A 14,392-nucleotide genomic window follows, 5' to 3' on the forward strand; every position below is an offset into this window, starting at 1 on the left:
TGCATGTCATGTGACAAGAAGAAATGTATTACCAAATGATGCATTACTGGATGATATGCATGTTCATATGCTCAGCCTGTGTGTGTGGCAGTGCAAATTTTGCTTCTCCCTCCAAAATACAAGGATTTTTATGGAGGGGGTGAGCATAAGTGCCTCTGAGAATATAATATTTTGCCCCCACTGTGTAATAATAGTTCCTCTATTTATATTTTGGAGAGAATGAAATTATTTCTGTTAGATAAAAAGCATCAGGCTAGTTTACATGATGCAAACATACTGTATTACTGGTTTTCAATGTTAGTAAGACATCTAGAGGGGGAAAACCATATGTTTGACACCAAGAGTCTCTGTTCAGCAAAAAAGGCATGCTTAAGATGATAATTTAATTTTTCATTTTAATGGCAGGAATGAACAATGTGAATTAAAGCCGCCTCGACCAGGAAGGAAGATTGCTAAATATACTCCTCCTCCACTTCCAACTAATAAAAAGTGGTTTGGGACACCAATTGAAGAGATGAGAAGAATGCCAATGTGTGGGACTCGTCTGCCACATTTGAGGCCATCTGCCAATCATACAGTGACAATCAGAGTATGAAAATCCAAGTTGCTTTACCAACAAAGCTTCCTTTGTAAATTAAAGCTAGACAGTTATTGTTCTCTTCATAAAGTCTGGATTAAGTATTGATTCAGCTGGTTGTGGAGGTCTTTAGATCGCCATGCCTTGAGAATAGTAGACCCTAGAATTCAGAAGAGCAGCATTTAGGGGCTCACTACCTGTTGCACACAGGTGTAAATGTTCATGCCCTGTTGCCATGTTTTGTTTTAAAAGGACGACCACTTCAGGAAGGGATGAGTGAGATCACAGAAGTGTGGAGGGCAGGCACTTAAACATGTTTCCGCCTGTAACTTAGCTCAAAATTGCCTCTTTGTTCTTCTAGAGGGAGAGCTGTTTGTTAAGTAGCTCTGCATAGCATTGCAGCCTAAGTTAGAACTACCTACAGTAGTACCTTGGTTTTCTAATGGCTTAGTTGTCGAACAAATCTTCTCCCGAATGCCACAAACCCGGAAATAAGTGTTATGGTTTGCAAACGTTTTTCAGAAGCTGAACATCTGATGCAGCTTTCGCTTGAGTGCAGGAAGCTCCTGCAGCCAATCGGAAGTTGTGCCTTGGTTTTCAAACGGTTTCGGGAGTAGAATGGACTCCCGGAACGGATTAAGTTCAAGAACCAAGGTACCACTGTACTTTTGCATAGTATTGAATACGTTTATTTTGGTGTAATGCAAATTCTTGCATATTGCATAGACTGGACATTTATTGCCTGTGTATTTTTGGATATGTATATATTAAGTTTTAATGTGCATTGTACTTGCAGATAAGATCACAGGTAATTTCTTCCTTTTTGTAAGATTTAATACAGTGCTCCTTACATATTTTCTCTGTTGCAGGTAGATCTTTTGAAGGAAGGAGAAGTGCCTAAACCTTTCCCAACACATTATAAGGATTTGTGGGACAATAAGCATGTTAAGATGCCTTGTTCAGAACAAAATTTATATCCTGTAGAAGATGAGGTGAGGCATGCTAAAAATTTGGGCGATAAAACTTTTGTCAGGCTAAAAACTCCACCACGTTTTCTTAGATATGCTCTAAATTCATAATCATAAATTATTGTGGCTTTAGATGATTTGTTCAAGTTTGATGATTATTGTAATGCATGTGATTTATTGCACTACATATAGTGTATGAATCCAGATAATTGTGTGACAGAATGACAGCTCATTTTCCTGTCTGCTACTTTTAAATATGATTGCTTAAATAAGATAAAGTGTTTGTATTATGTGTGAAGATAAAGTTGCCATAAACGACCCTTACTTCTCGCTACTGTAGCTTGCATTGAGAAAGTTAACACAGTACTGTACGTGCATGCCAATAAATTTCCATGGGCTACAAAAATCCATGGTTCCAAGCTATTCTATTTCAGCAGGGCAACAAGTGAACAAACTTTGAGCCAGATAATTATATCTAAATATTAGAAGCTGTTTATTAGCTACTTGGGCTTATGGTAGAATTTGAGGTGATATTATTGGTTTTTGTAATTCCACACTTTTCATTTTTTAAAGTATAGCTCCCCATCCCAAAGGTTCACGGCAGTTGATTTTACAGCGTAGAAAGGATTTGCAGAGGTTCATAGAACATTACAGACAGAGCAGTGGAAGATTTCAAAAGCATATGCGTTGCTTTTATGAGTCATGTAGACAATCTAGTGTTCTCTTTGTGTCAGTGGCCAGTTTGATTCCTCCAAAAAGCAGGACATGAGATTGATTCTCCCCCTTTGTCACTAGTATATGATATTCAGCAAACTTGCTTCTGTATATAGTGGACAGTTCCCGATTAATTTGATTAAGCTACTGGAAATCTCCACGTTTTGTTGATAGTAAAGTCCTTGATTAGTTATGTGGCATGTGAAGAAGTACTTCCTTTTTGTCCTTCCTGAATCTGCTGCTAAATGACTTCACTAAGCATAAACACAAAGACACCATATAATCATACTATTTTGCTGTATGGAAGACCTTTGTTGTCATTCTGATGTAAATACAGTTTATTTTTCTAGAGTCCACAAAGGCAAAAAAATGCCGAGTACTGAGTTGTTTGATATACCTGATCTTTGGAAGAGTTACTTTACCTTACTTTAGAGCCAACTTGAGTGTACTTGTACAGCTTTCAGAAAAAATGTGTGAAAGCCAAGCATTTCAAGGGTCCGCAAACATTGATATCCTGGTGACCAATAATTTAACGCTATAATTAGTCTGTGGTCTCCTTTCCTGATTCCCCCCTTTGTTTTTGTTTGTTTAAACATGCTGGCATTTTCCCTATTAGTAGCTAAACTATGATGTTGCATCAACCTCTGCTGCTGAATCACTAATTCTGCCACATCTCCCCATACTCATCTGATTCACTGACTGAATGGGAACTAGCTGCAGCATTTTATTTTCCTCAGTCCTTGTTCTTGCTTCTGTGCTTACCTATGTCTGCAGCTCTCCTCTTTGCCCCCACCTTACCAGAATCGAACGCCAGTCCCTCAGCCCCTATTCAGGTACCAGCGTCCACTTGTAACTGGCCTCAATTTTTCCTCCGGAGGAGGGACGAAATTAGATATTTTCCACCTATCCCTTCAGCATTGTTCTTCCAAGGTTGATTGAAGAAAAAGCTATCTGTAGCTGCTATAGGAAAGGGTCTTCAGCAGAAAAGCCTGGAGTGGACTTTATTTTTTGTTTTGTGGGAAAAAGGATGGTATTCACTACTTGTCTTTTTAGCCATGAAAACATATTGTATTGTTTCTCGAAATAAATAAAGCTTTATGTTGTGAGATGTGTGTAAAGCAGGGGAACACACTGATTCCCAGACCATCCGCGTGCCGGATTGAGAAGGTGATTGGGCCACATCCGGCCGCTGGGTCTTAGGCTGCCTATCCCTGGTGTAAAGAATGAAGAACAGTAAGAGCTGTTCAGCCATGGAACAGTCTCCCTTTGGAGGTTGTGGACTCTTCCTTGGAGGATTTTAAGCAGAGGTTAGATGGCCATCTGTCATGGATGCTTTAGCGGATATTCCTGCATTGCAGGGGGTTGGACTAGATGACCCTTGGTATCCCTTCCAACTCTACGATTCTATGAATCTTCCTATGGCAGGAAAGTTGGAAAGGTCTGTGTGAGACAATATTAATTGTGAATTGCTGCTGAGTTGGAGTTGAGGGGAAAACAAGGGCTACATTTTGCAAAGTGGGAGTCTTAATTATGTACAGCTCCTAGAGAGATGAGTGCAGTCTTAATTTTTGGAAAGAGCCTTTGAGAGAGTCAGGCTTTTAGGTGAGGTATTCCATTTGCCCTGTAAGTCTTCATCCTGAATTCTGTGTGAGCAGCAGGCTATATTTGCTCAGGCCAAAGGGTAAGACACATTGCATGTGCTAAGAAGTGCATCTATAGTATACCCACTAGTTAACGAAAATAATTGTTGGCTACCGTATCAAATTTCAGTTTATGGACTCCTGTGAATTCTAAAACTGAACCAATAGATCTCTCCTCTTTTTCTCCATAATTGTGACACAATTACGAAGTAGGCAGTCATTCTATTCCAATTCACTATTATTTTTATGTTAGTTGTGAGCCTGAATATAATTTTCTAAGCTGAATCTTAAATATTATTTTCTTAAGAATGGTGAAAGAACTGCTGGGAGTCGATGGGAATTAATCCAGACTTCGCTGCTTAAGAAGTTCACCAGCTCCCGTGATTTGAAGGTAAGGCGGAAAAACAGTATGCTTTCTAAAAAAATAATTGGCTGCATTTGGTTGTCATGCTAAACCATAATTTAGCATGATGTGAACCAACATATGCAGGTAGGTCCCCTTTCCTCCTCCGGCACTGTGACTAAGAGGAATTTGGAAACTTTCTCTTCAGTTTTGCCTAACCATAACTTACCTTATCATCTGAGCTGACAAACTGGTTTGAAAGCCAGTTTGAAATAATGGTTTCATCAAAGAGATTTCTATCTATTGGCATAGTAAGAAAATTGGAAATGTTGGAAGTTTCCACTTAATAATATTAGAGAGTGGATGACCTGATTTAGTATGGTTACATTTTTGCACTCCCCAAAGCGTGAGGATATCCAGTTGACTTCATGATTTGGAGAGGTGACATGTTTGAACTGCTGATTACCCAAACCATTTCCTCCTATCTTGGCAACTGGCAAGGTACACACAGCCTATGATTTGGGTGGCTTAACAAAATCAAAACTTTAGAACTCTTTGGGGAAATTCTAAAACTGAGCAAATATTCCTCTGCTAGTTTCCTCCAAACAGGTTGTTTAAGAACAGGTGAAAGTACAATGATATTTCTCATGTTTCAACTCAATCACCTTTTAGCCCCTGACCATTAGGTCCAGTCGTGGCCGACTCTGGGGTTGCGGCGCTCATCTTGCTTTATTGGCCGAGGGAGCCAGCGTACAGCTTCCGGGTCATGTGGCCAGCATGACTAAGCCGCTTCTGGTGAACCAGAACAGCGCACGGAAACACCGTTTACCTTCCCGCCGGAGCGGTACCTATTTATCTACTTGCACTTTGACGTGCTTTCGAACTGCTAGGTTGGCAGGAGCACGGACCGAGCAACAGGAGCTCACCCCGTCACGGGGATTCAAACCGCCGACCTTCTGATCGGCAAGTCCTAGGCTCTGTGGTTTAACCCACAGTGCCACCCGTGTCCCATACCAATCACCTTTTAAGGCTTCTATTTACAGTTGCATCAGATGCATAACAAGTAGAATTGTGTGGTCTGATTATATAGTATTTTTGATAAATAATATCTCTTTACATTAGAATGAATAAAATGCTTGGCACCAGTATCCATGAAAAATACTTTTAAATACTAAATTTAAGTTCAGTGGTTTTAAAAATAAACAGATCCTGTCAATAGCACTTTTAATTCCTGTAGAGCAATTCAACCAGTTGACTATCTGAATCTGCAAAAGCATTGGATCCAGTGCTTTTTTTCTAAGAGAAAAAAAGAGGTGCCAGAACTCACCGTGAGTTCTTATAATGGTACTGTGAGTTCTCTTATAATGGCAATGGTGCCCATCTGAGAGGTGCTGGAACTGGGTTCTGGTGAGTTTTAGTGGAAAAAAGCCCTGATTAGAACTGTGAGTAAGATTCTGCTTCCCTTTTGTCCTTTTTAGCTAGAATACTGTTCCTGTGTCACAGCAATCTAAGCCAAAACAAGCCCACAACTGTTGTCATGCTTCATTTGTCTTTTAACTGAATGAAATATCGCTTGATCTCATTTTCAATATCTATATTAATTATCAGTCTCCTTTTCATACCTAGGTCTTTTATCTGCAAAAGGGGAGACATGTTGAATATTTTATTATACATGTCCATCTTTTTTTCTTCTTTTTTCCAGATGCAAAGGACAAAAACCTTTTACCTCCAGTGTTGTATAGAAGAAGAAATTTTGGCAGGTAGTGAGAAATGCTATAGTTGAAATTCCATCCTCTATACAACTATGAAAAGTAAAGGAATACTGGTCTCTCTTTGTCTTAAAAGCATAATAATAAAAGTGGTATGACATCACAGTACAACCCACCTTAGGTCAGGATGTGACCCACCAGTTAACTGGAAACCAGTGACATATAGAGAGAATAGCGAAATGTTTATGCTGATCTGTAGAGAATAGTCACTTTGTGCAGAGGTTTCTTACCTCCTAAAAATATTAGGCCATTTAGAAACTGAAAAATCTAATACTTGCAAATAACTTGTTGTTTCACATAAAACACTATGTATTAGTAGCAATTGGTCAGCTGCCTTTTGAACCAGGAAATTATTGAGTTAGTACGAAGTAACTGGAAGGTGTTAGCAGTTCGAAAGCACGTCAAGTGCAAATAGATACAGTCATGCCTCAGGTTAAAGTAACTTTGGGTTGAGCATTTTCGGGTTGTGCTCTGCGGCGACCCAGAAGTAACAGAACGCTTTACTTCCGGGCTTCGCCACTTGCACATGCGCAGACGCTCAAAATTACGTCACATCCATGTGCAGACACAGCGAATCACAACCCGCGCACTCGCAGAGGCAGGTTGTGTTCGCTTCAGGATGCGAACGGGGCTCCGGAACGGATCTCATTCGCATCCAAAGGCACCGCTGTAAATAGGTACTGCTCCGGCGGGAAGGTAAATGGCATTTCCGTACGCTGCTCTGGTTCTCCAGAAGCTGCTTACTCATGCTAGCCACATGACCCGGAAGCTGTCTGCGGACAAACGTCGGCTCCCTCGGCCTCTAGAGTGAGATGAGCGTGCAACCCCAGAGTCGTCCACAACTAGACCTAACAGTCAGGGGTACCTTTACCTTTAACTGGAAGGTGTACATCAGCTTGGGTAGATTCTTTTTTAAGAACATGTTCAGAAAGCCAAACTGGTCAAAATCACTGAAAGTATATTAAATAAATTTCCTGTAGGTGCTGCTGTTTTCAGATGTATGTCAGTATACTACTTTTGTTGGAAAAAACAGAAACTGGGTGTGTCGAGTATGTGCTTATAATTAGAGCATGTTCTCTCTTTGTTTTTTACGGCAATGTGTGGTTCTTGTTACGTCCTTGCTGTAGGCCATTCACCATGCTGGAATGTGTAATCCATTATGGTGGAATTTAAAGCTGATAATCCTCATGGAAAAAATAGTTTTTTTCTTTAAGTATTCTTAATTTGAGCTTCCAAGATTCTCAGAACAGGGTGGTCTGCCATGCAGGCACAGCCAAGACCCATACATGTTTAGCTTCAGCAAGGTGGCAGCATGATCACACCTGTGCTAACATCTCTGTAAGGCGGTCTGGCATCCTTCCATTTATGATTGTATCCCTATCCTGTCATCTATAGAAATAACTGTTTGACCCCATCTTGATACAGTTGCTAGAAAAGGGGTAGGTGGTTCAAGATGTTGATGAAGTGGAACTCAAATGAATGACTACATGCTTCACAGTTAAATGAACATACATCAATTTTGCAAGATCCTACTGCATGAAAGATAGCACAGTGTAATATTGCTGTGCTGCACTTTGAGAATGATTGGTACAAATAGACTGTTTTATTGGACAGTCTGTATGCTATTGCATTGCATAGTATACTTTGTCAGCATTTTCCCCCCATCTTGCCTGAGGAAACTCTTGTTGTAAACAAAAATCTGCCCTTTTTCCCTTATGGGGTATCCAAGAGCCCATATAGGGTCCTTACGTAGGTTCCCTATTAGTAGGAGAAAATGACAGAGGCCAACCAGAGAATACTGAGAAGCAAAGCAGCTAGTAAGCCTGATCTTTATTAAACTATTGCAACAGGGTCTTCCCTCACCACACACAGGAGGGAGGAGGAACCCAGAACAATGGCACGCAAGGCCTTATATAGACATTTTAAATTCCCTGCCCTGGAGCTCAAGACCACCCCTCCATACATCATACATACATCACAGAAGGGGTGTAACCTAAGGCCACCCCCCAGATACATCTCTACCTACATCACAGAAAAGGCGGTCTAAAACAGAAATTCGATTGTTGTTTTTCTCCTGTCTTATCTCCTTTCTGGCAGGTTACTTGATTGGATACCCTGGGGAGCCTGGCCAGTCTTTTGTAATGATAAATACTTAGTTCCTGGGCCAGGTCACAGGCTCACACCCTATTCATATCTTAAGTCTTAAATCTTAAAAGGATTTGTGAGGAAAGAGACAATGGGGAGATTTCCCACTTTGATCTTGCAGAGAAAACATTTGCTCAGTTTGGGAATCTAAATGGTTTTGCTTGGTTGGTACACTTATGAACATTTAACATATATCTAAGACGTGGGTGGCGCTGTGGGTAAAAGCCTCAGCGCCTAGGGCTTGCTGATCGAAAGGTTGGCGGTTCGAATCCCCGCGGCGGGGTGCGCTCCCGCTGCTCGGTCCCAGCGCCTGCCAACCTAGCAGTTTGAAAGCACCTCCGGGTGCAAGTAGATAAATAGGGACCGCTTACCAGCGGGAAGGTAAACGGCGTTTCCGTGTGCGGCTCTGGCTCGCCAGAGCAGCGATGTCACGCTGGCCACGTGACCCGGAAGTGTCTCCGGACAGCGCTGGCCCCTGGCCTCTTAAGTGAGATGGGCGCACAACCCCAGAGTCTGTCAAGACTGGCCCGTACGGGCAGGGGTACCTTTACCTTTACCTTTTAAGACCTCAAAATTCCTATCACAATGTAGCAGACGGTCACTTTATGTTCTCATTCAAAAGGGTCAAAAGAGTGACCCTTAGGGACATGTTGCAGAGATAGTGGGAGTTAAGAAAATTGGGGAGCAGTGTAATAGACAGTGACATAGGTCTGAGTCTCTGGGATGACATTATTTTTATATCCGAGCAGAATCTGGGATGTGATGACCATTGAGGTTTTAATACATACAGTTCCCACCTTGGCTGAAGCCCAAGTAGAATTGGTTCCCAAGTCACAGGGCACCTGGTTGGAGCTCTTTGCCTGAAATAGCAGAGTTACAAACAAAAGAAAACAAATAACATAAAAAGCTGGTTGGAGATTTGGCACAAAAGCTTATCAAAGGCTCAATGTGGATTGGAGGGGGTGGGGAGACAAGCTTATGCAGGCTGGCAGCATTCTCTGTTTAAAAAGCTCTCATGCGAAATCCCCAGACTGGATTTTGAACTTAATGGAATTAAAAAAGTTATTGGGGGTGAGATGGAGAGAATTTCTGGAAAGGAAATACCGCCACGTGTTGATTACACTATTCTGCATGCACTGCGGTAATGAACCTGTTTAAGAGCCTTTCTGTATGATTATGTGTATAATTAGAAAATCTGAATTAATAAGAGATATGAAATCAGCACAAATTGTGAAAATCAGACTGACCAAAGATTTTGAAAATAAGTGCCATTACTAAAATCAATAGCAGTAAAAAGTATGTAACTGAAAAAAAAATTCTGAATTTACTATTGGTAAGATTTTACCAGAATAAGGGTTGGATTGGCCTTTGCTGGGAATGAATTAAATTTGGGAAATTCTGTCCCAGGGTGGGAGGTATTGGTCTGAATGGATCAATGGGTCCATTCTTGTAACTCTGTGTTTGCTGAAATTTTGCTTCTCCTTTATCTTCTTGTGACAGGGTATGTTTTCTAAGGATTGCTGAAAAATTGTCCAGAACTACTTGGACCAGCAGAGGGTGCTGATTTCTCAAAATTCAAGTTGTCCTACTGATCACCTTTTTATCACTTTTTGTTTCATAGGAAGCTATTCTCAGATATAATGTTGCATATGCCAAGAAATGGGACTTCACAGCCCTTACTGAGTTCTGTGATAAGGTAACAAGTGTTTTTCATATTGGAAAATGAAGTAAATATATATTTTGTCATTATTTGTTTCTTTGTCATTATTGTAATATAATTTATTTGTAATGTTAACCAGTAAATAAGTGAATGCACTTAGTGAAGCATGTGCAGAAGCGATAATTATAGATAGAACAATGGGAACAGACTTTGTGACTCAATTAAGACTTTGTAGCCGATAATGGCTAAACAAATTTTAAGTATGGTTTGGCATGAGCTCTTAATTGACAGACCATAGTTTGTGATTGGCCCTCAAACCAGAATTGGAAACCATGATTTGAAGTGGGTTTACAAATCATAGTTTTAACTAAATTCAGATTAACGTGATGCCTGAATTGACAAGTCATAGTTAATACAATTGCTTCCCTCCAGGTGTTCTTTTACCATGGAGAAGAGAATTAAGTTTTGGGGTGGTGAAACACAGAAGCAGACACGTCCTAAACTATGGTTTGCCTGCTTTATATTTGGATGCTAAAACAGTAGTTTTTCTTTTTAAACGATGGTTAGCATAAACCATACTTGGTGTGATGTCTCAGTTAAACATACAGCACATTTCTCCAGTAACATCCATCACCTGAGTGAGTACTTAGTGAAATTGGACAAAACTAAGAAACGACGGAGGCTGTACTATTCGAAAATATTTCATTTTGTTTTTGATTCCACTCATTAATACTGAAAAGTAGAAGGATGTGACCACCATCTTTCCCCTTTCTATTATTAAAAATGCAGTTGTGTATTTTAAACTAATGTTAAGCATAGGAGACACTTATAAATGGCAATAAAGCATGCAAGAGACACTTAAAAGTTCAAGAATATGATGGATTGGATTGAGAATGTCATCCAAAGAGAGTAGTATATGGTTTCAGTGGCCTTTGCAGAAGAGGCAGTAGGGTTCAGTAAAAAGAGAATGGTGATGTTTTCTGGTTTATTAGAATAGTAAATTATTTTGAATTATTTTGAAATTTCTTAGAAATTTAAGGAGTGAAGCTAGAGTGACACATTCAAATGATTACTGGGTCACATGACATTACTTGAATGATTAAAACTAGAAGAAAAGGTGGTGACCTATTTAACCATCTTTTTTTTTGCATACTTGCACATGCACAAAACTCTTGCACAGTTAACTGACAGCTTTGAATTACTTCTGACTATCCTTCAAAAACTGAAGAACTATATTGACTGTTCAGGCATGTATTTTAAAGAGAATTGACCTTATGCATAAGAGTTAAGTACTGCAAAAGCTTTGAGGTATTCTGTTAATTACCAAGGCAGCTGCCAAAAGCTTTGCAGTTCCAGAGCATGCTAGCTATTGAATGGAAATAGAGTTTCCTTGGGGAAATGGAGATGATTGCCGATTAACTTGAACATGCCAGCTGGAGTGAAATGCAGAGTTTGATCCCAGTGATACTGCAAGCTGACAGAGCTTCAGCAATAGCTGATGCTTTGACTTGTTCGTCTTCTACTCTTATTAGGGCAAGATGTTTCATGTAGACTTAGCTTCCTTTTGCTTGAGGGACTAATAGTTCAAATCAGAGAACTGGCTGGACAGGGGACAAGGGAGAATAGTAAAGTACCACTGTACAATTCTTAAAATCCGTGTAACTGTGATCATTCTGTAGATAATAAACTGTGACCCCAAAATGCCAGATTCCATGGCAGCTTCTATCGTCTATTTTCTATCTACTACCTTTTTTTGATTTTTAATACAAATGAAGAAGTTTCTAGCCCTTGTGTTTAGTGTTTATATGATAGTAGAAAAGAGAAGCCACAGTGATCAGGGGGCTGTTGAAGCTCTCCTATGAGTAGAAGTTAGTGTTTGGGGCTTTTTAATTCAGAAAAAAGTGAGTTAGTGGGGGACATATTAGAGGTGTATACAATTATGTGGGGAAAGTGGTTTAGGAAAAGTCCTTTCCCTCTTCAAATATTAGAATATTATGAAGCTGAGTGGCAGAAGATTCAGGAAAGGAAGAGAAACCACTTTGCACAGCAGTTAATTAAATTGTGAATTTGCTACCACAAGAGATGGTGATGCCCACCAACTTTGATGGCCTTAAAAGAAAATTATACAAATGAATGGAAGGTGAGGATATTGATGGCTCCTAGTCTCAGTATCATGGTTTGTTACATGCTGTTTCTGATGCTGGAAGTATCTAAATTATCAGTTGCTGGAGAAGATGAAAGGAAGAGGACCAGTGTGCTTTGGTCCTGCTTGTGGCCACTGTTGGAAATAGGGTGCTGGACTAGATAAATGTTGGATCTAATCCATCAGGACGTTAGGGTGGCAGAATCTCTGTATGTGTGTACATGCACAATTAAAGTGTCCACAATTTATTAGGTAATTAGACTATGAAGGGCTAGAGGGGGGTTGGGTATTTTTTTGGTGGGGGGTTAGCCCTCAAACAAGGAAAGTATATATGAAGGCACAGATGTTCTTATGTAGTAGGAGGTATCTTCTGGTCATGCCCAGGAGGTCTTTGTATGAGTAGTAGGGGTGGAATGGAATTTTGTCTATGTTGAAGTTGAGGCCCATTGGATTGTTTGAGCCTATTTTGTGAAGGACTAGTAAGTGGACTATGGAGGTGCCTATGATAAGAAACGGGAGTCTGAAGTGAAGAGTAAAGAACTGAGTTAGAGTTGTGTTGTCTACTACAAATCCACCTCAGACGCATTCAACTAAGGTACTTCCTATGTACAGTACTGCAGAAAGGAGGCTGGTGATGGCAGTGGCTCCTCAAAATGATATTTGTCCTCAAGGTAATACGTATACCTTAGTTAGAATGTTGAGTGATAAAGTGATACTAAATCCAAATATGTACTTCTGCTTGAGGAAACAAGAGAACTGCTGTGGAACTTACTAATAATAGCATTGTGCAAACCTTTCCACTAGCATTTGAGCAAGATATTTTGTAGCTATGTACTAGCAGCTATTTTCTTTCAGTAGAGTCCTCTAAAGATGAGAATCTATTTTAGTAAAAATGACATCTTATCAATCAATCAATCTAATCTGCTAATGTTGGTTTTCCTTTTACCTGCTGCTGGAAGTAATGAGCTGTATTTTATGGCTCACTTGTGTCACGTTCCACTAAATTAAATCTCAAACATTTACTCCGATAATTTATATTCCTAATGTATCAGTTCACTTAATTTGGCTGTTTCTCCTCCCAAAGGAATTGTAATAGATTTCCAATAAGTTACAGAATAAAGATCATCAGTACTAATGAATGCTTTTAGAAGCCTGTATCTTTAATCAAATATTTATTTTTCATTCTTCTCTGATGTTTAACAGTTATATAAATGAAAGGTAAATTAATGAAATAGTGCATTTTTTTGCTATTCACAAGGAGCAGCATTAAGTGAATAGTGTCTGGTTGGGTTTTTTTTAAGGGTGTATCTTATTTTATAGTAGTATTGCTTTTCAAAAGTAATGATCATTGTTGGCCTATGTTGCCCGTTAATTCTTTCTGATGAATGTACACAGCCCAGCCTTGATTATTCCCTAGTCATAAATAAGAGATGGAAGAACCTTTGGCCTCCATGCTATTAGGATCCCTTTCCATTTTAATTTAGCTCCCAGAGCTGGTCCTATTAATGAGACACATAAGGATTTATTGTTGACTTGAAATAAGTCAACAGTGATAAGGAGCCAACAGTAGCCTTACACAAGCACTGGGCGAGCTTAAAGTTCCTTGAGAGTCACTAGGAGAAGATTAAGGTCATATGCAATTCAAGTTTGTGACATGCCCCCTTAACCAAATGCCAAGTTTATAATGCTGCAGTATGCTTTCCAAGTGAATGTTTGCTAGGAGGATCAATGGGTGAGACATTCAAGATCCTTGATTTTTTTTAAAAAATAATAATTCTACCCCTTTCTTGTTTTTCTCAGAAAGCAAAGCAATGGGAATGGGCCATTGATGTTATGAGACAGATCTTGTGCAGCAGCTGTTCTGATAAGAACATATGGGCTTGAAGTAGAGAGAGGTTAAATCTCTCTATATACTCTCCACTATTTAATTGACTCTTAGATGGGAAAGAGAGAATACGGCACTTTTCCTACTTCCTATTTCTGTTTCCTAGTCTGCATGTGAGTTGCTTTTGTGTCTGTGTGGAATGGTTGACTTCATTTAACCATGATAATATTAGACGAGGAAGGCTTTTAGAAAAGCGCAGTACTAAATGACTGATCTTACATGACAACACGGGACAAAATAAACCTATTTCTCAGACTTGCACATCTTGTAAGAAACTTAAAAAGGATCTTAGCTGAATGTACTTAAACATACACCTAAAATTGTAAGCTATTCAGACTAATATCTTTAATTAGAACTGAAACGGAAAACATCTGGCATGCTACAGCTGGGATAATATGACCATCTGGAAAAAAACTGTAGATAGGAATTTTTCCAATATGTCAATAATGTATATCTCAAGAAGAGAGACCAGGATGTTAAATGCTTGTCTTGAGTTGTAGCTAAGCCTTTTCTATGATACTGCTATTGATAGTCATTCTGTTATAATT

At 39.5% G+C, this 14,392-nt stretch overlaps 1 protein-coding gene across 1 annotated transcript in view; it reads left to right on the plus strand.

Moving 5' to 3' along the window:
- PARG (poly(ADP-ribose) glycohydrolase) overlaps window positions 1-14,392 on the plus strand; it is a 67,369-nt gene that overhangs the window by 5,817 nt on the left and 47,160 nt on the right. The window contains exons 4-7 of the mRNA XM_081913551.1: window positions 406-589; window positions 1,447-1,569; window positions 4,207-4,290; window positions 9,778-9,852. Coding sequence (XP_081769677.1) covers window positions 406-589; window positions 1,447-1,569; window positions 4,207-4,290; window positions 9,778-9,852 — 466 coding nt within the window. The remainder of the gene's footprint in view (window positions 1-405; window positions 590-1,446; window positions 1,570-4,206; window positions 4,291-9,777; window positions 9,853-14,392) is intronic.

The sequence above is a fragment of the Podarcis melisellensis genome, assembly GCF_964234715.1.
Source record: "Podarcis melisellensis genome assembly, chromosome: 5".
Classification (NCBI taxonomy): Eukaryota; Metazoa; Chordata; class Lepidosauria; order Squamata; family Lacertidae; genus Podarcis; species Podarcis melisellensis.